This window comes from Sarcophilus harrisii, chromosome 1 (assembly GCF_902635505.1).
Source record: "Sarcophilus harrisii chromosome 1, mSarHar1.11, whole genome shotgun sequence".
Lineage (NCBI taxonomy): Eukaryota > Metazoa > Chordata > Mammalia > Dasyuromorphia > Dasyuridae > Sarcophilus > Sarcophilus harrisii.
In genome coordinates, this window is record NC_045426.1 from 190,724,904 (window position 1) to 190,739,970 (window position 15,067).

Genomic DNA, 15,067 nt, shown 5'->3' on the forward strand with positions numbered 1-15,067 from the left:
CTACATATAGAATATTAGTGGGCTTAAGCAAAAAAGGTATATTAGTATTCTCAAAAATTTGATCTATTAACAATTAACACTACGACATAAGTCATGATGTTATGTTGATTAGTCAGAACTAATCACCTTCAAAAAAATAACAAAATACTATGTTTTCATTTTATAATGCCTACTTATGGGAAGTTACATAAAACACAACTACTTTTGAGTCAAAAAACTAGTCTCAATCCTCAAAAGCATGATAGACAATGCTAGTTATTTAATGACCTTTATTACAGTACAATGGGCAGCTAGGTGACAGTGAATAAAGTACCAGGCCTAGAGTTAGTCTCTGGTCTCTGACACTTGCTAGCTGTGTGATCCTTGAAATGTGACTTAAATCTGTTTGCCTTAGTTTTCTCAATTGTAAAATGAATTGGAGAAGGAAATGGCAAATTACTCTAGTATCTATGACAAGAAAATCACAAATAGGTCATGGAGAATCAGACAACTGAAATGATTCAACAACAATATCATAGTATAAATCACCAAGATTTGTATATAAATCATTATAATGTGTCTAGAGCACTGATCTTCAAAGAAGGGGTTAGGACCTAAAAATTAACCCTAAGAAGAAAGTGAAAGAGAGCTAGCATCCCACTATCCCTATGCTAACAAATGTCTCTACCATATCTATCCCTATCCCCTACACTTTGATTAAATTTCCAACTTCCCCACTTTTGGGCCAGCTGTCCATCACCTCAAGGGAATTATAACCTAACCATTATGAACCCACAGCAATAGCTATGCAGATGGCACTGGAAAAATGTGATATTCTCTCACCCACTTCCCCCAGCTCCACTCTGGCAGCAGATAGTCCTTAAGGAATGCTCTTCGAGGGAGTAACAGTTAATAAAATGCCCCACTTTCCTTTTTACTGTGGATGGGACAGAATGTATTTCAAACGATAATCTGACATGGATAGTACACTTCAATCATTTGCTTCTCAGATCCCTATTCCCTGAGTACAAAAAGTCATAATTAGCTTCAGAATATTTGACCAGTGGAGCACCCTGGGCAACAACACAGAGCTAGGTAAGCTGTGGTCACCTGAAGCAGCAGCATTCTTGCTGTATATTCTTTCTATTATAGCTATGTAAATCTCAATTTATCAGTAGTCAGACATGCTACAAGTGTTTCATTTTGTTCCAATACTGAACTTAAACTACTAGATCAACTCCCCAAGATATTTCAAACCATGTAATGGTAATAGTTATAACAACAGTAGATAAGTACTGTATTATAGTAATAATAATAAATTACACTTCCTTACACTGCTATTCTATTGTTCTTGATCTTCACCCTAAAACCCTCCCACCTTTAATTACTCCTACTTTCTACTCCCCAGCATAATCCCTTAAAATCTACCTACCATCTTAATATTAGCACTTGAATCATTACTGAATTAATACAGCTCATTTGCTTCTATTTGTCTGTCCTGTTTTTATTAGTCTGTAATCTTATGTAAGGGGTAAAGTCTGTTCCCTTATGTCTATCAAAAAAAAAATACAGCAAACTATTTTATGTCCTGTGAGAGTACAAAATTTTAGTTCAATTAAACTATATTAAACACTTGCTATATGCAAGGCACTGTATACCATGCAAAATACAGAATCTGTTCACATTTATTAGTGAACAATACTCATCATTTTTAAAAGAGTATCAAAGTTTTTCCATTTGGTCTGTCTTATCTCACTCACTAGGGAAGGTGGAGTCCAAATGCCATAAGATAGAAGGAAACAAAATGACAACTTACCATTTTTGTCTTTCTTAGAGAAGGCTAGCCCTGTTCTATTATATTTATTAACAATGGCAAATTTAATTAAAAAATAAAAACTCTTGCTTGAAAGGCAGTGTTTACCATAAATATGAAAATCATACCCTTCCTATTACTGAAGAATTATGTGATGCTCTTTTCCTTAAAAAGCATGCATCTTTTTCTTTTAAGATATCTTATTGGTTTCTTTTGTCTTTGTATCATAGGTATTTCTGGAGAAAACATTCCATTCCCTCCAGAAAGAGCCTTCCTTTTTAAGAAAAACAAACAAGCAATAACATTCTGTTACAACTGAGGCATCAAAATCATCACATAGCTAAAAAACTCCCTAATAGAGCATCAGACTAAAATCTAAATGGCAAATGTTTAACAAAATAAATTAAAAATACAACATAACAATGTTCATTTGTGTTTTTTCTAAGTCAATATGGGCTTTAGGAATTCCATTCTACTTAAGTTTGACATTACTATCCTAAAATATCCCAATTTGACAGTATTTTACAACATTCTGCCCAACTGAGTAAATTTTGTTATATGTTGTCTAGATCAGTCATTTGGTTTTTCAATTCGTTTTTCTACTTTTTATATTTTCATCTACACTACTGAAGTCAACTAATTAAACAATCTTCTTCATTCTGCTATTTCATTCTGAATTAGTTATTACAAATCTTCCCATGTTTTTTCTGAATTTCGTACATTTATCATTTCTCACTTAACAATAAGGATGCATTGCATTCACATACCAATGTTTTCAGTTTTCAATTATTCCTCAATGGGTTGCTATGAATATTTTAAGATGGACCTTTGTTTTTGTTTTTGAGCTTTCAGTTTCCTTCTGGAATACATACAATAGCAATATTGTCGAGCAATAAACTGTACAGTTTAGTCACTTCTCTTACATAATTCCAATCTTTTCCCAGAAAAACTGGACCAAATCATAACTCTAACATAAGTGGAAGTGTGTATTATCTGTTTTTCCAATGCATCTCCATTATTTTCCCTACTTTTGATCATTTGCTGATTTTGTGGTTGTTTAAATCTGAACTTCTCTTAACATTAGTGACTTAAAGTACGTTCTCAAGTGGTCATCCATGGTTTCCAATTTTTACTTTAAAAATTATTCTTACTTCTTCCAGACCTTTGACATTAATCAAATTAGCAAAGTGTAACAACATAACTCTCTTGGGCTCTTCTCCCGCTATTCTAACCTCTATTTTCTATGTTATTGGCTCTAGCCTCCCTAAAGACTTCCCAAAATTTACTTTCTTAGTCCATTGCTAGAACTGAACTTAAATGGAAAAAAAAAAAATTAACATGTATTTGTCAGAACTCAATTCTTTTGTGTTTACTTGTATTTTGTTATTTCAAGTATAATATTATAAAATCTTACTTTTCCCATATTCTACTACATCTTCTTCCATCTTCATTATACTAATATATTTTCACGACTGATAAAATATGCCTCACAGTTCACTTTTAACTTTCCTGATGCCTGTGGCTTTGATCTTTTCCTAACTTCTTCATGTTGCTGTTCATTTCCTATTTTTCCTTCAATCTAGGTCTTCACAAAGTTTCTTTGATCTTAAGTCTTCTATAAGGCATACACTTTCTTTCTCCAATTAGACCTTCATCCCTTGAAGCTAAGAACCATCTCCTATACTTCCTTTTTTCACTTATGTGACCTGTTAACTAATTACTTGAACATAATATGTATTCAATAATGAAAACAAAAATTTTAAACGCAAAAATTTTCAACTTACCTGACTGAATTAAATGTAAGCAAAGCATTTCCAGTGGATAAGATACAGTAGGATAGATGTTCATCATACCTTCACAAGCCTTCTTCATCCTAGCAGTCTCATAAGGAAACTTAAAAATATAAAGACAAAGTAAAACTAAATATTCATATTAATAAAACATTTCTAAATAGTTATTCTGTGGATATGTATGTCAGAATTTTTGTTAAAAGAATTTGAAAATCTTACTTTAGATAAACACTGAATGAAGTGTCTATAAAGTGTTTCATGGGCTTCACTAGGAACATTATCTGAAGAGCTCAAAGCATTTTCAAATGCAATGAAAAGCTAAAAAGACAAGAAGTTATGGACAGGATTACAGCACACTAAATTACAAATATGAGTGGAGACTTTATACTTTAAAAAAAAATAGTGTTCATTATTTCTTAGTAAATTCAATAAAAACTTAAAAATAGAATTAAGAAATGCCAAAATGTTTTCACTAAATGACCCACCAAACCAAATATTCTGCTTCTGATTACAAAGAATATTTGTCTTCCATGTCCTCCACTTCAAATCAATTCAATGAATAAATATAACTCTTAAGAAAAAAAATTAAAAGTTTCTATTTTCAACAAGGTTACATTTTTATGCACATATACAAAACAGATAAAAGATAAGCTGGGGCACTAACAGCTAGAAGGACAAAGAAAAGCCTAACGTAGAAGAAAGTGATGTTTGAGTTGAAAATTAAAGCAAGGATTCCATGAAGCAGAGTGAAGAAAACATTGCAAGCAAAGAAGAATACTAATATAAAGGCACACTGCTAAATAAGAGAATGTTAAGAATAAAGAACAGCAAGGTCAATCATCTGAAGCACACAATATATGGAGGATACTAATGGTTATGACATATAGAAATAGAAACTGTAAGATTGAGATTATGATTGTGAATGCCTGTAAATGGTAAGGAGAGAAGTTTATGTTTGATTCTAGGGGAAAAAAAACCCATTAGAGTTTTATGTGAACTGGGGAAAGGGGTTAAGAGTTGGGGTGGTCAAAGCTAAGAAAATCACTTATACAACCTTTGTGAAAACGGAATGGAGAGTGGAGAGACTTGAGGCAGGTGTAGCAATTAGAAGGCCACCATTACCAAGAGAAGATAAAGGCCTGATCTAGGATTGTTGCTATGTGAATAGAGAGAAGGGTTCATATATGAAAGAGATCATTTACAGAGAAATAGCAAAATATGGCAACTGATTAGATGTGCATAATGAAAATGAAGGTTCAAGAATAACACTGAATTGTTAAGAGACTCTTCTCCAAGGAGACTGAAAAGCTTATAATCCTTTATAAAGAATATATTATTAATCTCTGAATCTAAATTTTCCTTTAAATCATGTTCATTTTTAGTCAATTGTTACCTTAGGGTAAAATTTATTCTAGCTAATTAGTCAAACGCAGTAATTTTTACTTCACCTGAAATTGCTTCCTTAATCACCCAAATGTTACCTCTTAATTTCAGTATCCAATTAATAAATGTGGTCACATTGTCCTTCATGATTTAACAGGTTATGTATATCCTGTTTCTTGATTTTTGCTTTTCAACAATAAAAATTTTATTTTGAAAAATTCTCACCAAAAGCTTCTACATATTTCTTTTCATTGTCTCTCTTCCTCCTCCTCCTCTTCTTCTTCCTCTTCTTCTTCTTCTTCCTCTTCCTCCTCCTCCTCCTCTTCTTCTTCCTCTTCCTGTTCTTCCTCTTCTTCTTCTTCCTCTTCCTCCTCCTCCTCTTCTTCTTCCTCTTCCTGTTCTTCCTCTTCTTCTTCCTCTTCCTCCTCCTCCTCCTCTTCTTCCTCCTCCTCCTCCTCTTCTTCTTCTTCTTCTTCTTCTTCTCTCTCTCTCTCTCTTTCTCTCTCAATTTGAAACTTCACCTGCCCTATTACATTTTTGTCAACAGTATGGAATCTAAAATTGCATACTGTATTCCAGATACACCTGCAACACAATTTCACATGTTTCTAGGAATCTGAGAATTGTAATATACATGTAGAGATTATGTTTCTGTTTACTTGTGGTTTGATTTCTGATTCCACTGCTTTCTAAAAGTAGCAGCAAGGTGGATTATCTGCCCAGAAGAAAATTAAAAAAGATTGTTGTCCTATCTTCTAAGTTAGTAGTGTCACACTCAAATAGAAAAAAGGGGACAATAATCCATCCCTAAGGATTCCTTCTGGGTTACATACTGACTTAATTTTAATATATAATATTATTTATGTTTTCTTATATTTTTACATGTTATTAATATTTCCCAATTATATTTTAACCTGGTTCGAGTCACTTTTGGGAGTGTTGTGGATCAACTATTTGACATCACTACTTTAAATGATTCTTCTATTAAGTGTAAGTTTCTTTTGAAACTGTCTTCAAAACTAAAATTCAGCATCAAAGAAAAAATGAATTAAAGTCATTAAGGATAGAAAAGCTTAACATTTAAAAGACAACTACAAATTGCTCAAAAACAACACCCAAAAATTACTGGGCAACATAATCAATAGTCATAAAATTTTAAAGTCTAAGAATCACAGCTCAGAAAGCATAATCTAGATATAAAGAATAAACAGCATTTGTTTACTCCTTGTCATTTAAATTTGCATTGTTTAAACAGATTTAAAAGACCCAGAAAAACATTAAGTTAAATTGAATGAATTACAAAATTTTTTAGCCTTCAAGACATTAAATTCTAACCATGATTAATATATATTTTTGGTTGTATTATTTGGAGAAAAATGGAAATTGTTAAAAATGGCTTTGGCTTCTCACTTCTCTTGGTAGTTGTTATTGACAATTCAGTGGAAGAGCTGGCATATAAACAAGGGATTCAAAGCCCTATCCTCGTCCCAAAAGCAAAGGAGCCACCTAATTTCTGTTCCTAAAAGGAGCCAGGAACTTATTTTATTAAGTACAAGATTCTAAACAAAACACTTTCTGCTTTCTAATATTAATTTTTCCGATATTTTCTATTTTCAATGAGAGACGGACATTAAAGGCTTTAAAATATTTATCTTTTCCTTTATTGTTATTCTCCCTCTTCTCATAAAAATGACAACTACTGGCCCAAGTGCCTACTTCTTTCATCTAGAAATTCTTTATGAGGCTCTCTCTGAATATTAAAATTTTGGTTCATAAAGCCCTAAAGAACCACATGTGAACACAAGCAGGCTATAATACACTGCCAATCAATCAATCAACAAGTATTTATTTTGTGTCTACCAAATGCTTAGCAAGAGCTAAGCTAAAATAAAACTACAAAGAATGAAACAAACCCTCCTCACAAGGAGCTTAAATTGAGGAAGCAACAATTATATAAGAAAAATGTACAGCACAAATATAAAGTTAAAACATACAAACATATAAAAAGCAAATAGAAGGTAGCTTGAAAGGGAGTCACTAGTAGTTGGAAGCATCAGGAAAAGCTTCATGCAGAAGATGGTGATTGAGCAGGGGTTTAAAGAGTACATTCTAGTCATGAGGAAAAGCCAGTGTAATGATATGTAGATGGCTATCAAGATATGGATATAGAGAAGAATGATGTGAGAAACAAAAAGAAGGACAGTGGGTCAGCGTGCAAGAGGAAGAGTAATGTCCAATGAAAATAGAAAGATAGTTTTACAACCAATTGTGAAGGGCTCTAAAAACTAACAAAAGGGAATTTCCATTATATTCTATAAGCAATAAGAAGTATTTATTGCTTATAATACTGAAGTTGATAAATAGGAGAGTTGGTCAGATCTTCACTCAGGAAAAATTTCTTTGCAGTGGTACAGAAATAGAGTGGCATGGAGAAAGGCTCAAAGCTAAGTAGCCCAATTTGGAGGCTGCTGCAATAATCTAGGCAAGAAGCAATGAGAGCATGAATTGAGGTGGTAGCTAAGGAGTTAGAGGTGAGACATGGTGTAGAAGTAAAAACAGCAAGTTTTAGCAACTGATTAAATATATGGGAGTCCAGAATCATGCTGAAATTTGGAATCCAGTAATCAAGAAAAGGGGTAGTGCTTTCAATAGAAACAGGAAAAGTCTGGAAGAATGGAAGATTTGGAGGGGAAAATAATAAGTCACATGATGAGTTTAAAATGTCTCTGTGACTTGCAGTTTGAAATATCCTATAAACAAAGGTGATATAAGACAAAATCTCAAGAAAGAAACTAACTGAAACAACAGAATAGGAAATCATCTGTATGAATGTGATAGTTAAACCTACTGATGAGGTTACTGAGAGGGAATCTGCAAGGGGAAAAAAGAAAGCCTAGACTAGCACCCTGGCAAACACCTATAAATAGCAGGTGTATCATTTGGATAAGGCAGCAAAGAAGACTGAGATAAAGTAGCAAGACAAGTAGGAGACAAAAAAGGAGAGAAAAATGTCACAAAGGAAGAGAGTCCAGAAGTAGAAGATAATCAATAATACAGAATGAAGTACACAAATCAAGGACTATGAATGAGAAAAGGCTAGCCAGGTTTAGCAATTAAGAGAGCACAGATAATTTGGACAGTGATTTCAGTTAAGTGACAGGGTCACTTACACAGACAGAATACAGACTACATGGGGATTAATGAAGAAGAGAAAGTACTGATAAATGCTTTTTGATTTGAAGTGAAGGCAGTTTTTTCAAGGCATTTGGCTGAAAACTATAAGATGACTGAAGGAAGGGATGATACTGTTTGGTAAAGGGATTTTTTTAAGGATAAGTAAGACTTTTTGAAGCATATTTGAAGGCAGTAGGAAAGGAATTAATTAAGAGAAAAAAATAAAAGATTTGAAAAAGAGACTGATGAAGGATGCAATCTTCTGGAAGAAGGGAAGGGGGAAAAGATGAGATGTAAGAGATGGGGTCAAGTGAACATGTAGAAGATGGCTTAACAAGAAAAAATGCTGCCTTTGTCAGAGACCAGAAGGAAAAAAAATGTCAAGATATTTTGTGATGAAAAAGGAAGAAAAGGCAATTCACATCATATCACCTCAATTTTCTCAGTAAAATAAAAGGTCTTCAGCTGAGAAGGAAGGGTTGGGCAAGAGCAAGGCTGAGGGGGTAAGAGAAATTTAGAATAGTTTTCATTGAGGAATGAGGGAACCAATTTAAGAAGAAATAAAAAGACTGCCTTGCTACAGTGAAAGTCCCTGAACATGAATTTCTACTATACTCAGTCAGCAGCTCATGAGTAGGCATGGAAGAGAAACTTGGTAGGAGTAATCCAGGACTGAGGCTTGGCAAAAATAGGGAAAAGAAGAAAGGAATTCTAATGTAGAGGACAATATAGGGTTGAAATATCTAGGTCCTAGATTGAGACTGAAAAAGGAAGAAAGTGAAGAGCAGGGTTAATATTAATAGCCTGAGAAAGTACTGAGATGGAAAGGGAATGGGGTTCTTTGCAAAGGTGAAAAACAGGGTCACAGAAGAGGTAACAGCACAGGGAGAAAAAAAAAAGAGAGAGAGAGAGAAGAGGTTATGGCCAGATATGAAAATATGTTTCTGATCAAAGAAGATCACTAGTGAGAAATCTTGTGAATTAGTTAATGGAATGATAAAGCTGAAATAATAAAGCAAGCTATGGACTTTAAAAAAGCTAGAAACTTGGGGTCAAGGGGTTTGAGGAAACTTTTAAGTAGATATTAACATCTTCCAGGCAAGAGCTGAGGAGGAAAGGAAAATGAATCAGATAATTAACTCTTCAAGAAAAGAGAGAATGCCTGGGTGTTGGAATATCATAATTCAGATTGGCTAGAAATGAGTGAACTTTAAGAGGAAATGCTACTCATCTCGGGAAAAACGTCCTCAAAAGAATTATCCAAAAGTAGAATGGACTGCCTCAGAAAGTAGTGAATTTCCCCTCATTTAGGGTTACAATCAAAAGCTAGATGATTATTTATTGAGTTTGGGACAGAAGGTAAAGGTTGAATTAGATGGTTACTTAGATCAAGAATAAGTATTTAATTGAACAATCATTAAAAACCTTTTGATTCTAAAATTCTGTCAACTATATAAATATATATTATATATGCAAAATAAAATTACCAACTGCCGAATTTCGTCATTTTCTTCTTCAGTACTCTCAGCCAGTAACTGAGTTAACTTTATCCACAACTGGTAAATCTCTTGATTTTCTGCACCATCTTCCTTCCTTATTTTGATCAGTCTCTGCCATGTTTGAGCCACCTATCCAAAAGGAGAAATGACGTAATATTCCAAAAAATGAAAAGCTTAGCTTGTTCACACACTGACCAAGCTAATATTCTCAACTTTATTTTTATAAAGTTATATAAATATTAGTTTTTAAAATGACATTTAGAAGCAGCAGATATACTAAACTTCAATTGAAAACAGATGAAACAAATCCACTCCATCCAATAAATATTTATTAAGAACCTACTGTGTGCCAGGTACTATGCTAATTGCTAGTAATGCAAAGATTAAAAAAAACCAAAAGTTTCTATCTTCAAGAAACTTATTTTTCATTGGAGGAATCCACATGTATACAGAAAAATAAATAGAAAACACAAAGAGGGAAGTAATTTCCAGAGGAGAGCACCAGTAACAGACAATTGGGCTAAACCATCTGGACAAGATGGCTGAGCCATGACAAAAGCAGTGATTTTTGGAGGCAGAGGTGAGAGAGAGCAAAGCAGGAATGGGAACAGACTATGCAGAATCACAGAAAGCTAAGAAATGGAGAGTGATACATGGGGGACATCAAGCATACCAGTTTCCCTGGAACATGAAATGCAGGAAACTATTGTTCCAGAAAGCCTGGAAATGCAAGTTAAAATCAGCTTTTGAAGGGTTTTAAAATACAGAAAAGCTTGTATTTTCTCTTTTTAAATATAAATAGTACTATATTTTGTCTTGGTGTTCCTGATGAGGGAAAACATATGATTATATGAAATATTAATCTGGCAGGTACGTGGGAAAATAGTTGGAAAGAACAGGCAATGAATACAGAAAAAGCAAAGAGAAAAATGTTACAATGATACAGGCAAGATAATAAAGATTTGAACTAGCATGTAGTTGTGTAAAAAGAAAATCAATGTTAAATCATAGGATTATAAAACTCTCAGAGGCCATCTAGAGGCTGTCTCATTTTAGAGATGAGGAAATTGAGACTCAGCAAAGTTAAACAAATTGCCTCAGATCCTGCAGGCACAGAAGTACGTAATATAGGATCTGAATCAATTCTCTAAGGGCAAAGCCATCGTTCTTTCACTTTAAGAGCAGGGAAAAATTGAGGATGACTCCAAAGATGGGTACCTGCATCACCCATCAACAGAAATAAAAAAGTGAGAATGACGAGAGCATTTAAGGGAAAGATGAACTATTTTAGACATGGTAAATTTTCAAAATCTACAAGACCTTCAGAATGCTGATGTCTAAGAGGCAGTAGATGAGATGGGGGTAGGTTTCAAATGGAAACCGAGTATAAAAAGTTATCTAGAAACTGTATAGATATGATAAGTGAACCCATGGAAGTCAATAAGATTACCAGCAGAAAAAGAGTCAAGAATAAAGGGTGTAGAGAGCCCCAACTCTAGAGAAGTAACCTTGAAATAAGGTGTTAACTCAATGGAACTGATAAGACAATGGTTATCTAGTTCAGCATAGAGATTAATAGTTCTCTAGTACAGTATGATTGATTTAATCTTATAACAAGGTGTTAACTCAGTGGAATTGAGATGATTGTCTAGTTTACATGTACTTAGTACTTAGTATAGTTCTACAAGTTGACACCTATTCAACAACATTGACACCTATGATGACGTACTTATAATAGAGTATATAAGAACTAAGAGATGTGGGAGGGGAGACAGACTTGAAGATAAAGACTTCATGGTGGCTGTCCTATCTCCTTCACTTCTCCAAGGAGAAGAGAGACATTTCCATCTCTCACCAGGCTCTGGTGGCTCTCCTGCCTCCTGCATTCCTCCATTGAAACCAAGACCCATTCTGGAAGGCCTCCAGAAAGTTAGCCCGACCCCTGGCGAAGGAGACAGACTGTGAAGGAGATAATAAAGACTTTGGACTTTATCCCTGACTATTCTCGTGGTGATTATTCTACTAAGACCAAGGCTGTTCTGAAGGCCCTCCAGAAAGCTAGCCAGAACATTACAGAGCCTTAAAATGCAGCCACAAAGAAGGAGTAGTACATGTACAATGATTCAGCAAAGGAGACTGAGAAGTAACTGGAGAGTTATGAGGAGAACCAGAAGAGAACAATGTCATAGATTCTCATATGCTCCACATCCCTTCTCCTCTCTTACAGAATTTTCCAGGAATACTTGCCTTAACTCAAATGCTTTTCTCACCTTTGTTCTCTTTAATATAATTTGGTCTCTTTTATAAGTCGATCTAGAAAGAAGATGCTATAGTCCAGATGTAAAAGCTACATAGACTTCCCCCCTGGTGCTTTAAAGTTGTTTGGCTGTGTTTTTTTTTTTTTTTTTTTTTTTTTAAATCTTTGCAGATCTTTTCCATCTTCTTTCTGTTTACTAACACCTTTCCAATTTCATTGTTAAATGTTCTCAGAGTGTCTTTGTTTAACTAGGGCAACTTGATTTCGTTTTAAAGATTTCATTAAATAGGCTTTACCCTCCACAGCTTCACAGTTCTATCTGCATACAAACTTCTAGCAAACTTGGATTTATATTCTAAACCAATGCTATCCCTGGATGCTTCATCTCTTCACCTTATAAGGAAGTCAAGTATAAGAAAGATATTTAGGGAGCTCTTTTGGTCTCATTATGACTAATGATTTTCTTCAGTTAAACTTGTGCACATAATTATAGTAATAAGTCTGTATCCTTTCTTCAGTCCAGATTCCATTTTTGGTTTTTAATAATTTGTTTATTTAGGTCAAATTGGAATGGTTTTAATTATAAACCTCTTTCTTTCAATTTTTTTTCTTTTAGCTTTTTATTAATTTTGTTCTTTCTATAACAAATTTATCATCTAACTATATACAAACAGTTAATTCAGAAATGATGCTATATTAGTAATAATATCAAATATATAATCAATAATTTCCTAGCACTTTTTAGAGGCAGCTAGATGCATAAGGGAGGGCTTCTTAAACTTCCACTCAGAACTCCTTTTTTCTAAAAAAGTTTCTATACAACCCTGAATATATAGTTATATAAAATAGGTATGCAAATCAAACATTTATTAATAACAAATCATAATTTTACAAATCCTAGTATGTGACCCCATGTGGAATTACATACCACAGTTTAAGAACGTTTGGCATAGTAGATATAATATTGGGCTTGCAATCAGATCAGGATCTGAATTAAAATCTGGCTTCAGACACTTACTAGATCCTAGACAAGTCACTCAACCTCTATTTGCCTATGTCCATATCTGTAAAATGGGGTTAACAATAGTATATACCTTCCAAGGTTACTCTAAAGATCAAAGGAGATAATTGTAAAGCACTTAGCACAGTTCCTGGCACACAGGAAGTACTATATAAATGTTAGCTATTATAATTATTATTATTGTTATTTTTAAATATAATCAATTTCACTTGTATCATGTTATTTAAAGCCTTTCCTGTATTCTGAAACCTGCCAGAGCTTGCACTACTCTGGCAAAGCCTTCAATGACATATCAGAATAGATTTTTTTTTAAGGATTCAAATCCATACTATCCTGATGTTGAGATATGAAAAAGACACTTGAGGTACAATTAGTCCCTCTTTTTCTCAATATTTTACAGCATAAGCCCTGAAAACTTCAAAAACTAGAAAGTCAGTTGTATAATACTATGGTAAGACTTTTGAAATTTAAATTAAAAGTTATATACCTTTAATAATAGCTTTATAGCAAACCAAGTCTAGCACCTCCAGAAAATTACTAACCAACCTCCAGGTATTTCTTTTCTTGGTGATAGAGATCCACAAGCTTCTTACAGACATCACACCACTTCTGCTTGTCAGCACTTGAAAAAACAGAAATGTCTTAAACTAGTTGAAAAAACGACCCCCAAAATTTGCAACAACACTTACTTTATTTAGTGGGTGGCATTTTAGATAACAGCTAAATTCTCATATTATAATTTTCATAAAGAATTGAGCCTAGGGGCAGCTAGTTGATGTAGTGGATAGAGCACCAGCTTGAAGTCAGAAAGATCTGAGTTCAAATCTGGCCTCAAACACTTAACACTCCTGGCTGTATGACCTTAAGCAAGTCACTTACCCACAATTGCCTCAGCAAAAAAAATAAATAAATAAAATAAATTTGAACCTAAATATTTAAGAAGTATATTAAATAATTCTCTCCAAAACAGTCATGATTTAAGACTTTGTTTTTAATGTTGTAAGTTAATATTTTGTATCAGTAGTTATTTATAATTTATAAAATTAATTTATGTTTATTATTTGATAAGCCTCTAACATCTTGGAAAGATTTAGAGAAAAATACAAAGAAATTTAAATAGGATAAAGAGGGTTGTGATCTGCATAAGAAGAGCTTAAATCTCTATGAAGTTAAAGGATTGAGTGGCACTCATTTAAAAGAAAAATGTGTGATTCTAAATGCCACAATCATTTAAATAAAGTTTTAAATCAACAGCATATTCTAATGTGAGCTTATCAAGTAAGTAGTCTTACCATATTTGTTCATTACCTTTCATAGAGATCCAAAAGCTTTTGGTAGACAGTGATCAAGTCATCTTTGACATCTGTATAGTTAGATTTCTCATATAAACTTGCTAACCCCTAAATGAATAAGCAATCAGTTAATTTTCCAAAAATATACAATATTCAATGCACAACATTTCCTTATATATGTATACTGCTGATTAAAGTTAATGGATTATTTCCAACATTTCTAGGATAAAGATTAAAACACAATCCCCAAATCCCCCCCAAAAATGTGACCTACATGATATTGTATTCTATTCTAAGAGCAAGCAAAAATAGCATTTTTTTGCTTCATTCATTAATAGTCATTAGGTTATAAAACCACTTAATTGTTCTAGGTGTAGTAATATAAAAAACATCTTTACTTAGAAAAACAGTGTGGTATAATGAAGAGAACACATGCTCTGGGTTAAAATTCCATTTCTGTCACTTAACAGTTACGAGTTTGTGCGAGTCACTTGATCTTTAAAATTCCATTTCTTCATATGTAATAAGAGCGTAGGAAGAGAATCTCTCTAGGATCCCTTTCTGGGTTTAAGGTGAAACTTCCTCATTAAGAGATATTAATAAACAAGTTCAGGTTCCATAGGGTCCATGTCTCTCATTGTATATTTCTTTTGTAGAAGACAGTAAATTAGGATGTGAATAATTTATATCCATATTAGTTAAAAAAAAAAAAAAGTTTTAAAACCATCAAAATATAAAACACAACTAAAATGTGTCCAATTATTAAAATACTTTTTAATTTTTCTTCAACATTTTAAATTCAATTTCCTACAAGAATACTAAAAAGGATAGGAATTTCTGTAAGAACTTTTTGGTGAAT

At 33.3% G+C, this 15,067-nt stretch overlaps 1 protein-coding gene across 9 annotated transcripts in view; it reads right to left on the reverse strand.

Annotated features, from left to right (window-relative positions):
• Nucleotides 1-15,067, reverse strand: part of TTC37 (tetratricopeptide repeat domain 37) — a 114,716-nt gene that overhangs the window by 78,228 nt on the left and 21,421 nt on the right. For all 9 annotated transcript variants that reach the window (XM_012541374.3, XM_023496062.2, XM_023496057.2 and 6 more), the window contains 5 exons: nucleotides 14,225-14,316; nucleotides 13,463-13,538; nucleotides 9,627-9,767; nucleotides 3,802-3,900; nucleotides 3,577-3,685 (listed from right to left, as the gene is read on the reverse strand). In XM_012541374.3, the coding sequence (XP_012396828.1) occupies nucleotides 3,577-3,685; nucleotides 3,802-3,900; nucleotides 9,627-9,767; nucleotides 13,463-13,538; nucleotides 14,225-14,316 (517 nt within the window). The remainder of the gene's footprint in view (nucleotides 1-3,576; nucleotides 3,686-3,801; nucleotides 3,901-9,626; nucleotides 9,768-13,462; nucleotides 13,539-14,224; nucleotides 14,317-15,067) is intronic.